At 39.4% G+C, this 14,468-nt stretch overlaps 2 protein-coding genes across 7 annotated transcripts in view; one reads left to right on the top strand and one right to left on the bottom strand.

Annotated features, from left to right (window-relative positions):
- LOC101171578 (keratin-associated protein 10-6) overlaps positions 1-6,576 on the bottom strand; it is a 62,552-nt gene extending 55,976 nt beyond the window's left edge. Inside the window, exon 1 of the mRNA XM_020704357.2 lies at positions 6,484-6,576. The gene's annotated coding sequence lies outside the window, so the exon portion shown is untranslated. The remainder of the gene's footprint in view (positions 1-6,483) is intronic.
- Positions 4,973-14,468, top strand: part of LOC101170586 (thymocyte selection-associated high mobility group box protein TOX) — an 89,123-nt gene continuing 79,627 nt past the window's right edge. The window contains exons 1-2 of one of the 6 annotated variants that reach the window (XM_011476928.3): positions 4,981-5,348; positions 5,508-5,628. In XM_011476928.3, coding sequence (XP_011475230.1) covers positions 5,524-5,628 — 105 coding nt within the window. In that variant the 5' untranslated portion in view covers positions 4,981-5,348; positions 5,508-5,523. Of the gene's footprint in view, positions 5,629-14,468 lie in introns of all 6 variants that reach the window. The other 5 variants (XM_011476926.3, XM_011476925.3, XM_020704533.2 and 2 more) reach the window with 5 other exon arrangements.

The raw sequence follows: 14,468 nt of genomic DNA, 5'->3' as shown, positions 1-14,468 counted from the left end.
CAAACTAGTGCTTGTCAAAGTTTTTGTTTACAACCTACAAAAAATATGGGCTGAAAGACAAAACTAATAAATACTAATAACCAATTAAAAAAAAAGTTATAAAATGTCAAAATAAAAGCAAAGAAATATTTGGATGTACTTAAGTGGGATTTAAAGCAAAAGCTTAGAGAATGTTTGCTTTTGTCAAAATTTATGTATGAGAAGAATTAGTAAATGAGTAACTGCATATTTAAGATATTGACTTACCAAATGTGTTTTGTTTTTCAAATAAATCCACATTAAACTAACTAGACTAAAACAGTCCCAGCAAGAACGTTTCCTTTGCAGATTTGCATGAATATGTGCGCATGCACATATTAGATTCAAAGCCACAACATTAATCACAACCCCACCAACATTTCACCTATTTTGCAGATGGCAAACTGTGTCGTGTGTTCTGCCCTAAAAACAATTGCACAAAAAAATAAGCCAACACACCTTTTAATTGGTAGTTTTTTACTTCAACGCAACATAAATAATGATCAATCCTGTTTGCCAACCATTTCATTATCTATGTCTGTAGTGTTATTAGAGCTGGTAAGATGTAGAGTCCACTTGGTCTGGTTTCCAGATGTAAAAACATAGACTGTAATTTTGTCTGCAATCTATTCAGCCACTATAAATGTATATTTCTCCCCCTACTTATACCAGCTCAGAAAGGTTGCCCAGGGGAAATAAATAAACCATTAAAACAAACCACAAACTGTTCTTCATTAAAATGACAAATGTTCAAGTCATTATTTAAAGACATTTCTGACTCCATGCCTGATTATTTTTTTTTATAACTGGCTGCTCCGCTTTCACTCCTTTTATCATTTATATTTTTATTTACTTATCTCAGTTCTCAGAAAAACAATCTCACTTTGATTCGGTTTTGAGATTTTTTTTTTTTTATGTGCTGAAATTATTACAGCTCTCTTTAGCTCTTTTGTTGCCCCACGCTTGCCTTAAATCAGGCATCAAATTTTGCGAAATGCATTGAAGGCCAAATTATTCTATCTACCTTTCATCTTCCAGATTTTCTTCTGCATCACATTTTATGAGATTAAAGTAGGGCTGGGTCTTTGTGTAACACTAATTGCCATAGAGCTTTTGTAATTAAAGGACAATAAAGCCTTAGTAGTAATTAGTTTCTCTTGTTTGGTTGCTAGCCCATCAATTGTGCTTCAATAATACTGATCATTAGCATGCGCCTGGGCAGTGAGGGATGCTGGGAAAGAAGCCCTGCACACACTGCACTCCACATTCCATTCCCATGAAGCCATGGCACCAGGCCATGTGGTTAACTCTTTGTGTGCCGGGCTGGTAAAAGTGACAGGATGTGCCAAACAGAGGCTGACCTCCCTTTAAATCAAAAAGGCTTTCCTGTAATATTTTGAAGCAGCTGTAATAATGATCAGCTCTTTGGGTCTCTGTGTGCTGAGAACATGGAAAGTATAGCAGTGGGCAGATGCTCCTGTCATAGATTGGACAAAAACAATTCTCTACTGTGACTCACAGGCTGTTTTATTCACTTCCAGGTTCATCTAATGCAGGATTCTGCAACCTTTAACAGTAAAAGAGACATTTGGGAGGGTTTTTTATAAGTCTCATTTTACCCTTAAGGAAAATTTGATATGTTTTTGCATTAATTTCATTGCTACTTTTATATCACGTATGAATTCTATTTCTAATTTGGCTTGGATAAAAACTTATAAAGGGAACCTGACATCTTCTCAAAATATGACTAGTAGGAGGACAAATTGCTTCCTTTTAGAATAAAAGATGTCCTGTGCCAAACAGGAGCATTCCAGTGCAACTAATGCACTCCTACAAAAAGTTTAGAAAGTATGTACGTCTTTGTTTGTTTGCCTGCCTCTGTACGGCTGGATAGCTCCAATATTGCTCATCATTTTTGCTGCACCGCTAATGTTAAGTTGGGGTTGTGAGGGACTGTAAGCTAGCGGGAGAAAATGTAAACAGATGGATGATGGGAATTGAGGGAAGGCTTACTCTACGCCAACAGTCCCTCCCACAACTCAGAAAAGAATTTCTAATGAACTCCTGCTGTTCTACAGAAACAATGTTTCAAGAAAACAGTTTTTTTCTATTTTTTTGGCTTAATATCTGCTAAATTAAAATTGGAAAACCACTGGGAAATGCTTTTAAAATTCATCAAAAGACGACTTTAGTGGGACTTTAAACAAAGCAAGCCAAAATGGCATTTTCTCTTTCTGTCCTTTAGATCTACTTTGGTGAGTCGTTATCCTTTTTACTGCTACTGCTAACCTAAACATAAACATGATTTCATTGGTTTATGATCCAGTAGAAAATGTACGTAAAAAATAAACAAATATATAAGCAACTCCCTCTGGATGGCTGAAAACCACTGTTTTGCAGCATAAGATATGTGTGTTAATCTAAGTCAAAGCTCATTTAGTAACCCTTACGTTTAAAAATTACTGTTATTTGACTTTTCTTCACCCGGACAACCACTATGGAGGGGGTAAAGAGCCACGTGTGGCCAAGGTGCCCCAAGTTGTAGACCTCTGACCTAATAAAAGCTTTTGAGTTCAGAAGTTACTGAAGAGTCCACACTGCTGTTGTTGTTTTTTTTAAACACCAATGCATCATGGAAATTGATTACATTAGTTAGACTATCTAAGAAAAACGGTGTCAGGAGAGTGGAGCAAACGTGAACAAACATGGCGTTAAGATGCACTGCAAACTGTGGCATCGCAATAACCCCACGCAGCAGAAAATGTGCCCTGTTCTGTACTTTGCCTTGACATGATTGAAAGACAATGGTCCCATAGATAGGCTGTTTCAACATCAAATGTGCATGCACGTCACAGGGCAAGGGTGTGCCATCCATCACATTCAGTGAACTGTCAGAAGAAGCTTTTGCAACTCCAGCCTCAATCTGCGAGCATTTGCTGCTGCATGGGAATAAAAGATGTTTATTACATGGTCTGTGCCACAATCTAACACTCTTCAGTAACTGAGCATAGTTGTATTTCCTTATGTTTCTTTGATTTTTTTATTTTGCTAATGGTAATAACATTAAAGTTCCTCTCCAATCGTGTTTTGTTCTATTGTAAAATTGTTCCTAGTAGTGTTTTAAGTTGTGATAATGCCTTTTTTAGCCAAAATTTAAAAACTTGTGTTGTTTTGTTGGACATCATTTCTGTAGATCATTAGAAATTTGCCTCTGTCTTGTTGTTGTGGAGTAAGCCTTTTCCTCTTCCCGTCATCCATCTGTTTACATTCTCTTCTGCTAGCTTACAGCTCCTCCCAACCCCTTTGCCAGTGTAGGTACCATAACCGTTCGCCCTGTAATAACCGTTCGGGGTCCTTTCGACTGAAGGTAACGTCACACTACGATAACCCCACTTAGACAAACTACGTAGCGTCGAGATCTGCTCGGGCTCTACAAATGTTCATTTCACGTTTCCTTTTGTAACATACAGCTATTTTCCTTCATAAATTATGTCTGACGATATTCTTTGTAATTTGCCACATGTTGCCACAATCCATTTGTTATTCCAGTTTAAGTTCAGCCGTGGCTGAAAATGTTGTTAGCACGGCTAAATGTTGTTCTTCCGGGACCTTTCTGCCAGTAATAAAGCACGGATTAAAAAAACTATAAGGGAACATGCATTCAATAATAATCATAACAATAATAAAGGCACGTTTAGAAGACAATCTCGCTCTATGTCGGAGCTCTGTTTGTTTACATTAGACTTCCTAATATTTTCTTCTATGGTAATATCGTAATTTGTCCAGACCAGTCACTTTCTGACACGTCATCGGACCAACGGACAGCCAATCACATAATGTGACGTCAGCATTAGTCCCAGGAACCCGGAGGACCCTGAACGGAAGTTCCAGGCTGAATGGTTGTGGTACCGGTGCAACAAAAATGGCGAGCAATATCAGATCTATCCAGCTGCACATTTTTTGAGCCAGATGCCAGCTTGGACGAGAAAAATGAAGACGTTGCAATGGTCAAAGGAGTAGAGTAGTTCTTTTGGGACTTTCAGGTGTCCCTTAATGATAAGTTCATCAATTTGCCTCATTGGACTGAAGGGTGCACTCAGTTTGCTTGTGCTGAACCACATTTCTTTGGTGATTGTGTAGCTCCTGTTGTATTTATTTATATTTTGAGACAGTAGCCGTCCAACTGGGATTAGGTTCATAGTCATTATTAATAAAGCGAGAAACACTGTTGCAGCCCCAGAATTGTATATTTGTGAAGTTATTTTTTGCTGCCATATTGATTTTTCTCTCTCTACTGAGCTCCCTTGGTCTTTTGAACAACCCATGAATGTTACAACATACATGGATCTATTTATTTGCAAGTCTTTGCATCGGAATGGAGCGGAGCAGGAAGCACCTAAATCACTGATTCAGGCTTTTCCAGCAGCAGTTTTTCATCTACTCCTGCAACGATTAGAATAAAAAAAAAAAGCAATTTTATGCTTAATTTTCTGTAAATATGGCCTCTATGATGAGAAAATGAAACAAGAATATGTGAAAAACACAATTTCCATTGGAGTGGCTCTTTAAAAATCTAAAAAGGAAAAACAAATTGGGCACATTTATGTTCATTTAGATTGATTAGAAACATTGTTTCAGGAACAAAAATATTCTGCCCTGATATTGTTTTTCAACTAAATAGACCAAGTTGAGAATGCTGACAGAATGGATCCAAGTTGTTTGTTGTTTTTAGCTCACAGAAAGCACAAATAACTAACAGAAAGAAAAAAAAAGAAACAAGCAGGAAACCATCATGCTTGACACTGCAACCTCCTCCTGCAAGCCCTGGCACAATAACCTAAATGGAAGGCTTTATGAAACACTGATAGAAGCAGAGTGAGCTTTATAATGCACAGCCGTGCACACCACTACATTTCCAGCTAATCAGAGGCGCGCAGTTGCAGAAAGGAGAGCGGTTGCCAAGGCAGCCACCAATCTCCCCTCCCCCTTCACCCTCCGCTCCTCTTCTTTGCCGTGTTTTATCGGCAGAGGTCGCATGGCAGAGGGAAGTCCATTCACTTCTATACTGGAACCAATGCAAGAATATGCACCTCCATAACAAAGCCTGCATGGAGCCCTGAGAGAAACGGGGAAAACTGCACATCTGCGAAAACTCTCTCAGATCAGACAGGATCTAAGGAGGCTTGCATTGTTTTAGCCACACGTGCCTATGAATGAATTTGCACTCAGTCTGCGCTGCTTTGAGTGAGTGTTTGGCATCATCCTGGTGCGGGGCTCTGAGGAGGACTGCGCTCACCGGAGTTGGTGCCGAAGTTCGGCTGGGAACGGATGTGAGGAAATAGAGTACGGAGCACAACTTGCCCGTTAGTTTTCTTTCTTTTTCTTTTCTTTTCTTTTCTTTGGTCTCCCCCCCTTCCATCTCTCTCGCTTTGACGTTCTTGCTGAGACAACAGTGAGCCAAAGACGCTGAAAGTGATTAATGCTTTCAGTTTCGTCCAACCTGAGATGGATGTGAGATTTTATCCTGCGCCCCCGGCAAACGTGGGCACATGCTCCCTACCGACTGATCCCGGTTGCCTGAGCTCGTTGGACTATTACCACCCGAACAAGGTAAATTATAATAACAATAATAAAACTGTGTGCTGCTCACTGTCTCATCAGTTACTTTCTGTGAAGCCATCACGCAGCGTTCCCGCTGCGCAAACGCAAGCTTTGGACATGTTTTTGCGCACCGCGCGCACTTACTGTAAACATTCAGCCGAGACAAAAATGTCAAGTGTCGACAAGTTAAGTGTCCTGGAGCAGTACGGGCTGCTGATAATTTCGTCTAAAACAAGACAACGAATAAGTGCCATAAAGCTGCGTAAACTCGACTGTTACATCCGAAATCTGTTTTTGAACGCATCAGGTGCATTCCAACTTTTTTTTTCTTCAAAAAATGAAGCATGTTTATGATTTTTTACTTTGCAGTGAAGCTGTGCACTTGTGTTTTGCATGAACCAGCCGATGCAGAGCATCAGACCTGTAGTTGGACCCTATGTCTCCTAGAAGGATTTTCTGATTAGTTCCTCATTTCTGTTTATTTACACCATTGGACTGATTTCAAAACCACAAAATAAGCCAAAACAGAAAAAAAAAGTGTGACCAACATACCCCCCCCCCCCCCAGTTTTATCATCCCAATGGTTTGCTGGCCTGCACTGACTCTCTTAAAGTGCGCATGTTCTTAAAAATAACACATCTATCCATAACAAATAAAGCAGATCGATCACTTAATGTAAATAGGCCCAAACAGAATAAGGTTGAGAAATTTAACTATTAACCAGTGACGTTTGACTTCCACAAAATAACAAAAATGCAAGACTTTATAGAATTTCCTATAACAATGAAAGCCTTTTTTAACCTTTGTTTTGCTGACACCATCGGCTATCCACATTCCCAAAGTGAGAGTTTGTTGCTGGCTTACCATGATGTGAAAGTGAGAATCATGAGCTGGAGTTTGGATTGAGATAAAGATGCTTTGGAGCTCTTTCTTTCTCAGATCAAAGATAGCTTTCGATGGCAGGTGAAGGAACTGATGCAAAAGTCAGTTGAGGATGTTTGACTTTCATTGTGTGGGCAATGGAAAATCTTCGTAACAGGATGGAACATTCCAAGAACCAAACAGTGTAGAGATGCGTCTGAAAAATGCTGCCGCAATCTACACTTTAGCTACCAATTTTCACCATCCACACCTTTTTGGAGATAAAAATAGAAAGCTGTTTAATGTCGTTTAGGTCATTTATTGATTAAGCGGTTTCACTCCCAACTATGCAGAATTTCTTTTTGCATCTTTGTAGGTCAAATGAATCTGGATCATCCTCCATCCAGATAATCCTAAAAATATGCTAATATCTAAGCTCACAGCAAAATGCTTGGAAACAAAACAACTTGATTTCAAACGATATGAAGAGCTTTCATATGAGGAAAATATGATTCTACTGTCAGTAAGAGGATGGCGATCATTTGAATAATTGAAATTCCCTCCACTCTGTTTACTTCGGTTTCTTTCCAAGAAAGGGGGGCATGGGTTCCTACCTGTGCGTGTGTAACACTAACTACCTTCACTAAATATGCAAATTAGGCCTGTAGAGATCAATTGGTGTCCTGTTTACATGCCGCACAAGATCCAGCTCTTTAACTGAAACTGCTGTTAAACTGACTGCAACTCAAACCGAACAACTGTATGTAAATCACATCTGCATGGTACCAATTCTTTTTGACAGTTTTCGTGTGCCAGGTTATAAATTATGCTTGGGCCCTTCTCTGAGGCTGCAGGGAGGCAGACGTTAGCCTTGAGGTCAGCTGTTGGACATGTTGGTTTGTGGCTGCACTGTCACTTTTAGCTTCTGTCTAGCTTAAATGGTTTCTTTTGGGGTAATATTTTTAGAAAAAATGAAACAATAGAACTAATAATAAATCATCTTCCCCTTTTCCAGTACCAAAAAGAAAATCTGCTTTCTAGTGTTGAATGTGTAAACAACTGAGCTCCAGGCAGACATTTGAGTGATTGGTAAGTTTATGTGACTTGCAGGGAACAGGTGGCACTGTCAGCCTTTGTCTCGTTGCTAAATTAGTCATAACTGCACATGTATGATAGATTTCACTTTTTAGTGTCCCAACAGTTGCTGTAATCATCTGTTTGTGCAACTGCTAAAAGTAAACATTTCTGTGTATTTTGGCAGCAGATGTTTGGGATCAGCAAGGCCCTAAAGAAATGTATTTTACTTTGCAGAACGGATTTGGTGCTGAGCTGCATTTTCTGAAACGGCCTGCTCTATAAAACACTCGAAGTGATGCCAGGAAAGTGTGAGATGAGAATGTACATCAAGTGCAGATTGAGATGATTCAGTGGGATCTATAAATAATCCTTGCAAATTTCGATTTCTGTACTTTCAACACTCACTTTACTTTACCGTGAAAAACGTGGTGCCCTCCCGTCAGCTGAGGAAACTTACACAAAATGATACCAGCAGTGATACAGAATCCACTGCATTGCATTAAGATGGTGTGTCCAAGTGGAGCTGTTCTGTTTGCTTCTCCAGCTCTAGTACTAAGAATGCAACGCCTGCTCCTTTTATTTGAATACCTTAATCAAACTGTGCTGACTGCTGCTGCTGCTGGACTGAGGTGCTGTCCACAGTACAGAAGAAGAGAGCAGAGCCTGTGTTTATACACCCGGGCCCCACCCAGCTCATATATCCTGCCAACAACTGATATCTGCTTAGATAGAGCCTGAATGAAGAGCTGCCTTTGTTAGCTGGTGGTCTCTTCTGTCAGTTTATTTGCAGAACGATGCACTTCACGGTTTCATTTATTCTTTACACATGATGTTTGTTTACTTTATGTTATTTTCTTCAGTCTTTTTTTTCATTATCAGGTGAAAAAAGCTTTTATATAGATAGGAAAAGTTGATGCTTCTACACTCACAGTTTAATCATGACAGACTGGTTTAATAACCAATCACCGTAAAGCTGTAGGTGTATTAAACCTTCATGCTGAGTGGTGTATTCACTATTAGCTAATGACAAATTCTGACAGGCAGGCAGAGAATGAAAGGATGAGTTGGAAGGCTTGAAGTAATCAGTAGACCCGTTTGAGGACACTGTGCTTGTGTGTGTGTGTGTGTGTGAACATCCTAACTTCAGGCTATTCAAGCATTTTGCTGACTACAGAATCACAATCCCATTTGCTTTCATAGGCTTGTGCAGAGGAAGGCCGTGCATACCACAGTATGACAGACAGAGCGAGCAGGGGCAAAGCAAAAAAACACCATCTCAATCGCCCCCCCCCCCCCCTTTTTTTTTTCAAAATTGTCCTTAGATTTTAATAATCGAACAGTTTGAAATCATTTCAGTAAAACTGCAGCAGCCTCTGACACTCACTGAAACATGAAAAAACATTTTTTCCAAACTAAATGCAAGGTGTCTACATTATGTGGGCAGCTGTGTTGTGGATATTTTTGGAGAGCAGTTGTGTGATGGACAAACATGAATACTGATGAGACACCTGGTCCACATGGAGGATCATTAATCACATTTCCCCCATTCAAATGTCTCGTGTCTCTTTGACCTTTACTTGCAGTGTTTTTGTTTGATGTGTGTGCAATAAAAGTGACAGTGTGTGTGTGTTTGTGCGCAGTGCTGGTGGGAGGGAAGGGGATGCATGGCAGTATTAAGCTACTTTCTCGTCAGTAGGTATCAGCGCATTCCCCTCAGCGTCTGTTACCATAATTAAGACCAGCCGCCCCACTTTTGCTTACATTAGTCAGCTCAAGCCTACCCATGGGGCAGTGCGTTGGCATTCCTATTTCTACAACTGAAGAAGAAAGAAAAAGAAACAGAGCCAGCACCTGCTGCAGATTAGGCCTCGGGGTTTCTGCTTAAATGTTGATTATGTATTTTATTGGCCGTGTACAGAGAAAGGTAAAGATCAAGTTGTGTATTCACTACAGGAAGACTATTGCTTATAGCTGATCAAGCAAATAAAGTGCAATCAATTAGACAGTACTGTAGTATAAACCCATTTTTTCAATGTTCTAAATAAAGTTTATTAGTTGTAAATAGGAAAAAAGCTACACAAAAAAATTAGAAGGTTTGTTGTGAAAGTACAGCTTGCTTAACATTAGAACATTCAATTTTAGATAGTACATGACTTTTGTGTTACATGACCCACTCCGGTCATTCTATGATCTATTGCAAAAGCATTCCCAGTAGTCTTTTAATACAGGATTCAGCCATTTTTAGCCAAAATCAAAAAGTTGTATCATTTTCTAGGACAGTTTCTGCAGAGCAGCACCAGTTCATTAGAAGTTCATCTCAGAGTTGCCTACAGGACTGTTGGTGACCCCGCCCCCCTTCCCATTACCCGCAACTGAGCTATCTGTACGCTTTCCTGCTTACAGCCCCTCACACCCCCTACCTAGCAATGTTGGAGCTATCCAGCTGGAAAGTTTTGAGCAGCTGGAAAATAAAGACATACATGAAAATCAATGTTTACATGTGGATGCTTTAGAATGGGGCGGAGCAGGCAGCTTGTAGTCTGTCGTAACAAATACGCAAACTGCATAAAATAAAGAAATACTAAAAAACGAAATTTTGAGCTTTATTTTTTTTATATTATCCGAAAAATGCCACAAGAACATGTTAAAAACACCAAAATACAGTTTTCATTGGAGCGAGTTTTTTTTACATTTTTTTTACTAAAGTTATTTTTCTTAAAAGAACAAAGGTTTTACATAAGTTTGGATTTATTTTTCATTTCTTGAAATGTGAGTTTTCTGAAGGCACAAGAAAAATTAGAAACAAAAGTTTCAAGTCTTATTCGTGAGCCGCTACATCTATGTACGATGGGTAAAAGTGATCTCTGCTGCATCTAATGCGTGTTTGAGCAGCACGTATTACAGCTAAGAGAAAGCTCAAATCTATACAAACGTTTCCAGTTGTCTCAGCTTCCTGAGGCATGTCCTGTGCAAACACTGCATGCCATGAAAGAAGTTCCTTCCTAGGAGTTTAAGTCTCTTTCCCCATGCTTACATTCACTAAATATCCTGTGCAAGTATTATTAGCTTGGTGTTGCACTTGCATTGTGGTCTCTTTTTCTTCTCTTGAAAACATGAACAATAACAGGTTTCTACTTCACAAAGGCGTGTTCGATGTATCCATCTGAATCAGGATTAGCTTTCTTTGCCGGCTGAGATCCCTCGCCATGCCACTTGTCTGTCTGGAGCACGCGTTTATTATGTGTGACATATTTAGCAGGCTGATATAATTGCCTTTGCAAGGCTGTAATCGTCTGCGTCCAGTTCAGTCAGCAGGCTGCGGGAGCCCACAGAGCCACTGAGGTAATCAAACGGTGGCTCATTCATCCTCTTGAGAGCTAATGATGAGCTCTATGATCTTTACAGTGGGCAAAGAGCAACCTATGACTAAACGTACTTTGCTTCTTGTATCCTAAGAGCTATTTTATGAGGTTTGCCTTGAAGGAAGTTTTAATAATTAAAACTTGTTCTGAAGTTGGCCAGAAGCCGTACAGATGATTTATGTTGCTAAGAAAACAAACAATGGGAAGAAAAGCACGATTTTTGGAAATTATGACATATGGTCAATAGTATTACGCTGTTTAGGGCTGCCTTTCTCTTAACAAGGCTTGAGCGAGCTCACAGCAGCTCAGAGGGCTTGTTAACACACAGGAAGGGGAAACTTGAGCAGATCTTTTTATAGAATTGTTAATAACACAGTAGACAGTAGTGAAAAACCGTAGCCTAAACCCACATTTACTTGCGGAACCCACATGAACGAAACAATTATGTGTATGTTTAAATATATATGTGCATTTTTTTTCGTGTATGCAATGCTAGAACTACAGAAAAGTATTTAGAGGCTACCATTTTCCATTTAAAAAATGCTGGCGCTAAAAATAACATAACATAACTTTATCACGTAAAAAGCACAATTGTTATTGTTGAACCAAATGATACTCCATTTAGTGAAAACATGGGATCAAGTCAGACCTTTCTGGTAAAATAGTCACTTTTACAGTCAAAGGACAGTTTATTTTTTGCTCAACATCAACCCATCACTGAAACCTCTGTTGTTAAAACCAAAATGCTCTTAATTTCTCTTTAAAAATTGCTGTAACCAGCGAGAAGGTTTTGTTATGATTTGCTGGTACCCTTTTGTGTGACTTTCTGTCACATAAGGAGCCACAAAAGAATCAGGTGATTCCAAGTTAAATTATCCAGGGATGGATACAATTTAGTTACGTGATGCATGACAGCAATAAAGCTTTTTATTCTTACTTTTGAATGCACCCTATATTGTTTTATGCAGATTACCACTGCATCTCATTTACTGAGAAGTACAGTTGGGAGAGATGATGTCATTTGCAGAAAACAGGTCTGCGTCGAGCCAAGAGGGAAAGGGAACGAACCTGATGGGTGGTCATGTTTTATTAAGTTTCATCATGACGTCTTGGCTCTAGCTTATCTTACACTTTGCTTTGTTGATAATTAGAGATCATGTCATGTGTCTGGCCTGCTAAATAATTGCACTCTGCTCTAATCCCCTCCTGTCCATCCTTCACCTACTATCTTTTTCCTTGTCATCTTAGCTGTAACCAAATGCTGCCTGAAGATACATTTAAAAAAGAAAACATGACACGTGTGTCTGATAGCCGCTCATTGAAAAGTTTTTACTTTTCTCTAAGATATTTGGAGGTTGGCGGATTTGCTCTAAATCCAACAAGAGGTAGTCAACAGTGGAGCACTTTGTGGTTAGCTTTGTGGAACTTGTTAGATGAATGACTAATGCCTTCTGGCAAGTGCCCCAGGTTTACTATTACCAAAACAATGGCACTTGATACAGAGCAGGGCAGCCTTGGTTTTCACACAGACAGGAGATCAGGCTGGTGTTTTCTTTTGAACCCTAAATGCTGACTGACCATTCATGCGGCATCCCTGAACACAGAAATGCGCACAAAGGACATTCTCAACCTACACTGCTTAAAAAAAAAAATCATAAAAAAAGACTCTTTTTGTTTCCCCAATGTCCTCTCTGCTGAAAATCTATCTCTTTTCTGTTTATGGACCTTAACATGTTTTGACACAGATCCTCCTCATGCTCACACATTGAACTAATGCCACACTGGGCTGGGAAACATTTTCAATGAAATGTGTGTATGAACGCGTGTGTATGTGCGTTCAAAACTCGCATTCACGTGTCGCTACATAAGCTTTTAAGTCTGTTTTTGGGCTGTACGCACAAAATGTGCAACGATTGAGTGCGTGTCAAAAGTTAACCCAGTTGAACTCTGACCAATCAGGAACTTGGAATTGGTAGTGGCGTACGGCTAGCCTCCTTTTCAAGCGCGAATATGCCAACTGTTTGAAAATTAATAATTTAATAATTGCAGTTTGTGCCGGATGTAATTATGACATAAACAATTTCATATATCGGAATAGAGCTGAGAAAGAATAAAGCCTGGAGCAAGATTCACGAGATTTAATGCGCTTTGACCAAGCCTCTTCCAACTGTTTGTACATGCACAAGTATCGGGGTATCTATGGCAACAGTCCAGTTTGAACACCATGCTATATATTCAAAAATCCATGTTCAGCCCGTTCTTTAACATGTGCCCTGCGTGTATGTGGCATAAGAACTGAATAACTTAATTCCTTTTAACTATCCTTACAGTGTAATCTGGGATAATTTTGAAGCGACAGCATTAGGCTCAAGAAACCAAGTAAAGACTGGATGAAAAGCGGCTGAATTCATGCAGTGTTTCCGCAGGAGCTCGCGTCACGCTTTGTGGTTTAAGCCTAAAATCCTCACTGCACGTGCAAATGCATGAAAAAAACAATTAACCTCACCCTATAGACACATTATCTTCTGTCTCTTTGTGTGTTTCACCTCATCCTACAGTAAGCAATTTTTCACTCATGTATGTCCCATCACACAACATGCCCTAAATGAACCATTGACCAAAACGTATTAGCAAACTCCTATCTCTTAACAGCATTGTAACAGAGAGCCACCAGAAATGAACTCTTAACTCAATAATGTGCGGTTACCCACAGCTGTATCACTAAACTCATTAACTATAGCCACTGTAGAAGGACTTACAAATGATCATTTATTCAGACGTGGAACTTCACAGGGATATGTGCTCGTATTGCTGTCATGTAGGAAACAAGTTTTAAAACATCTCATATGCCATCAGGCACCGGCTGAATTTGCATAAAGATATCTTCAAATGCAAAACGAGTAGTTATGCTGTTAAGTAGTTATTGCCTTTTCAGAGTGGAAGCTGCTAATAGCTGCTGATTTCAGGCTCAGTGTGATGATGTGTTGTTGAGGTTTTTGTAGATCTTAGAACAAAACCCAGAAAAGACACTGCAGCTGAGTTGAGTACATTGAGCTGTTTTCAGTTAGAGGAACTAAGATCTTTTTGTCAGCCTACATTAGGGGTCAGTTTTAGTGCAATGTCCATCGAAAATGACTTAAACACATGTTCTGCTGATTTTGTGGAAGTAAAAAATAACATCAAAAACTGTATAATGACTATTTAAAGTCCCACTCCAATCATCTTTTGACCTATTTTAACCCTGGGGAACCCCAAAACAATAATCTTCTGGGCTTTTAAAGTCAATATGACAACTTTTTTATATATGTCCTCCATTATCAGAAAAAATACCACAGAAACATGCTAGAAATACCAGAAAACACAATTTTTATCGGTGGTTCTTTAAACATATGTTCTGCTGTTGATGTGGTAAAAAACAAACAAAGAAAATGCAAAAATACGGTTTGTAGAATCTATAAGATCAAAATTAGAACCCGCACAGTCACATGTTGAGACTTACACCCCCTATGCCCCCATTATCCACACATTCACACACACACGCACACACAA

The sequence above is a fragment of the Oryzias latipes genome, chromosome 7 (genome assembly GCF_002234675.1).
Source record: "Oryzias latipes chromosome 7, ASM223467v1".
Taxonomy (NCBI): domain Eukaryota; kingdom Metazoa; phylum Chordata; class Actinopteri; order Beloniformes; family Adrianichthyidae; genus Oryzias; species Oryzias latipes.
The sequence above is the reverse complement of the archived record's forward strand: the minus strand, read 5'-3'. Positions and strand labels throughout refer to the sequence as shown.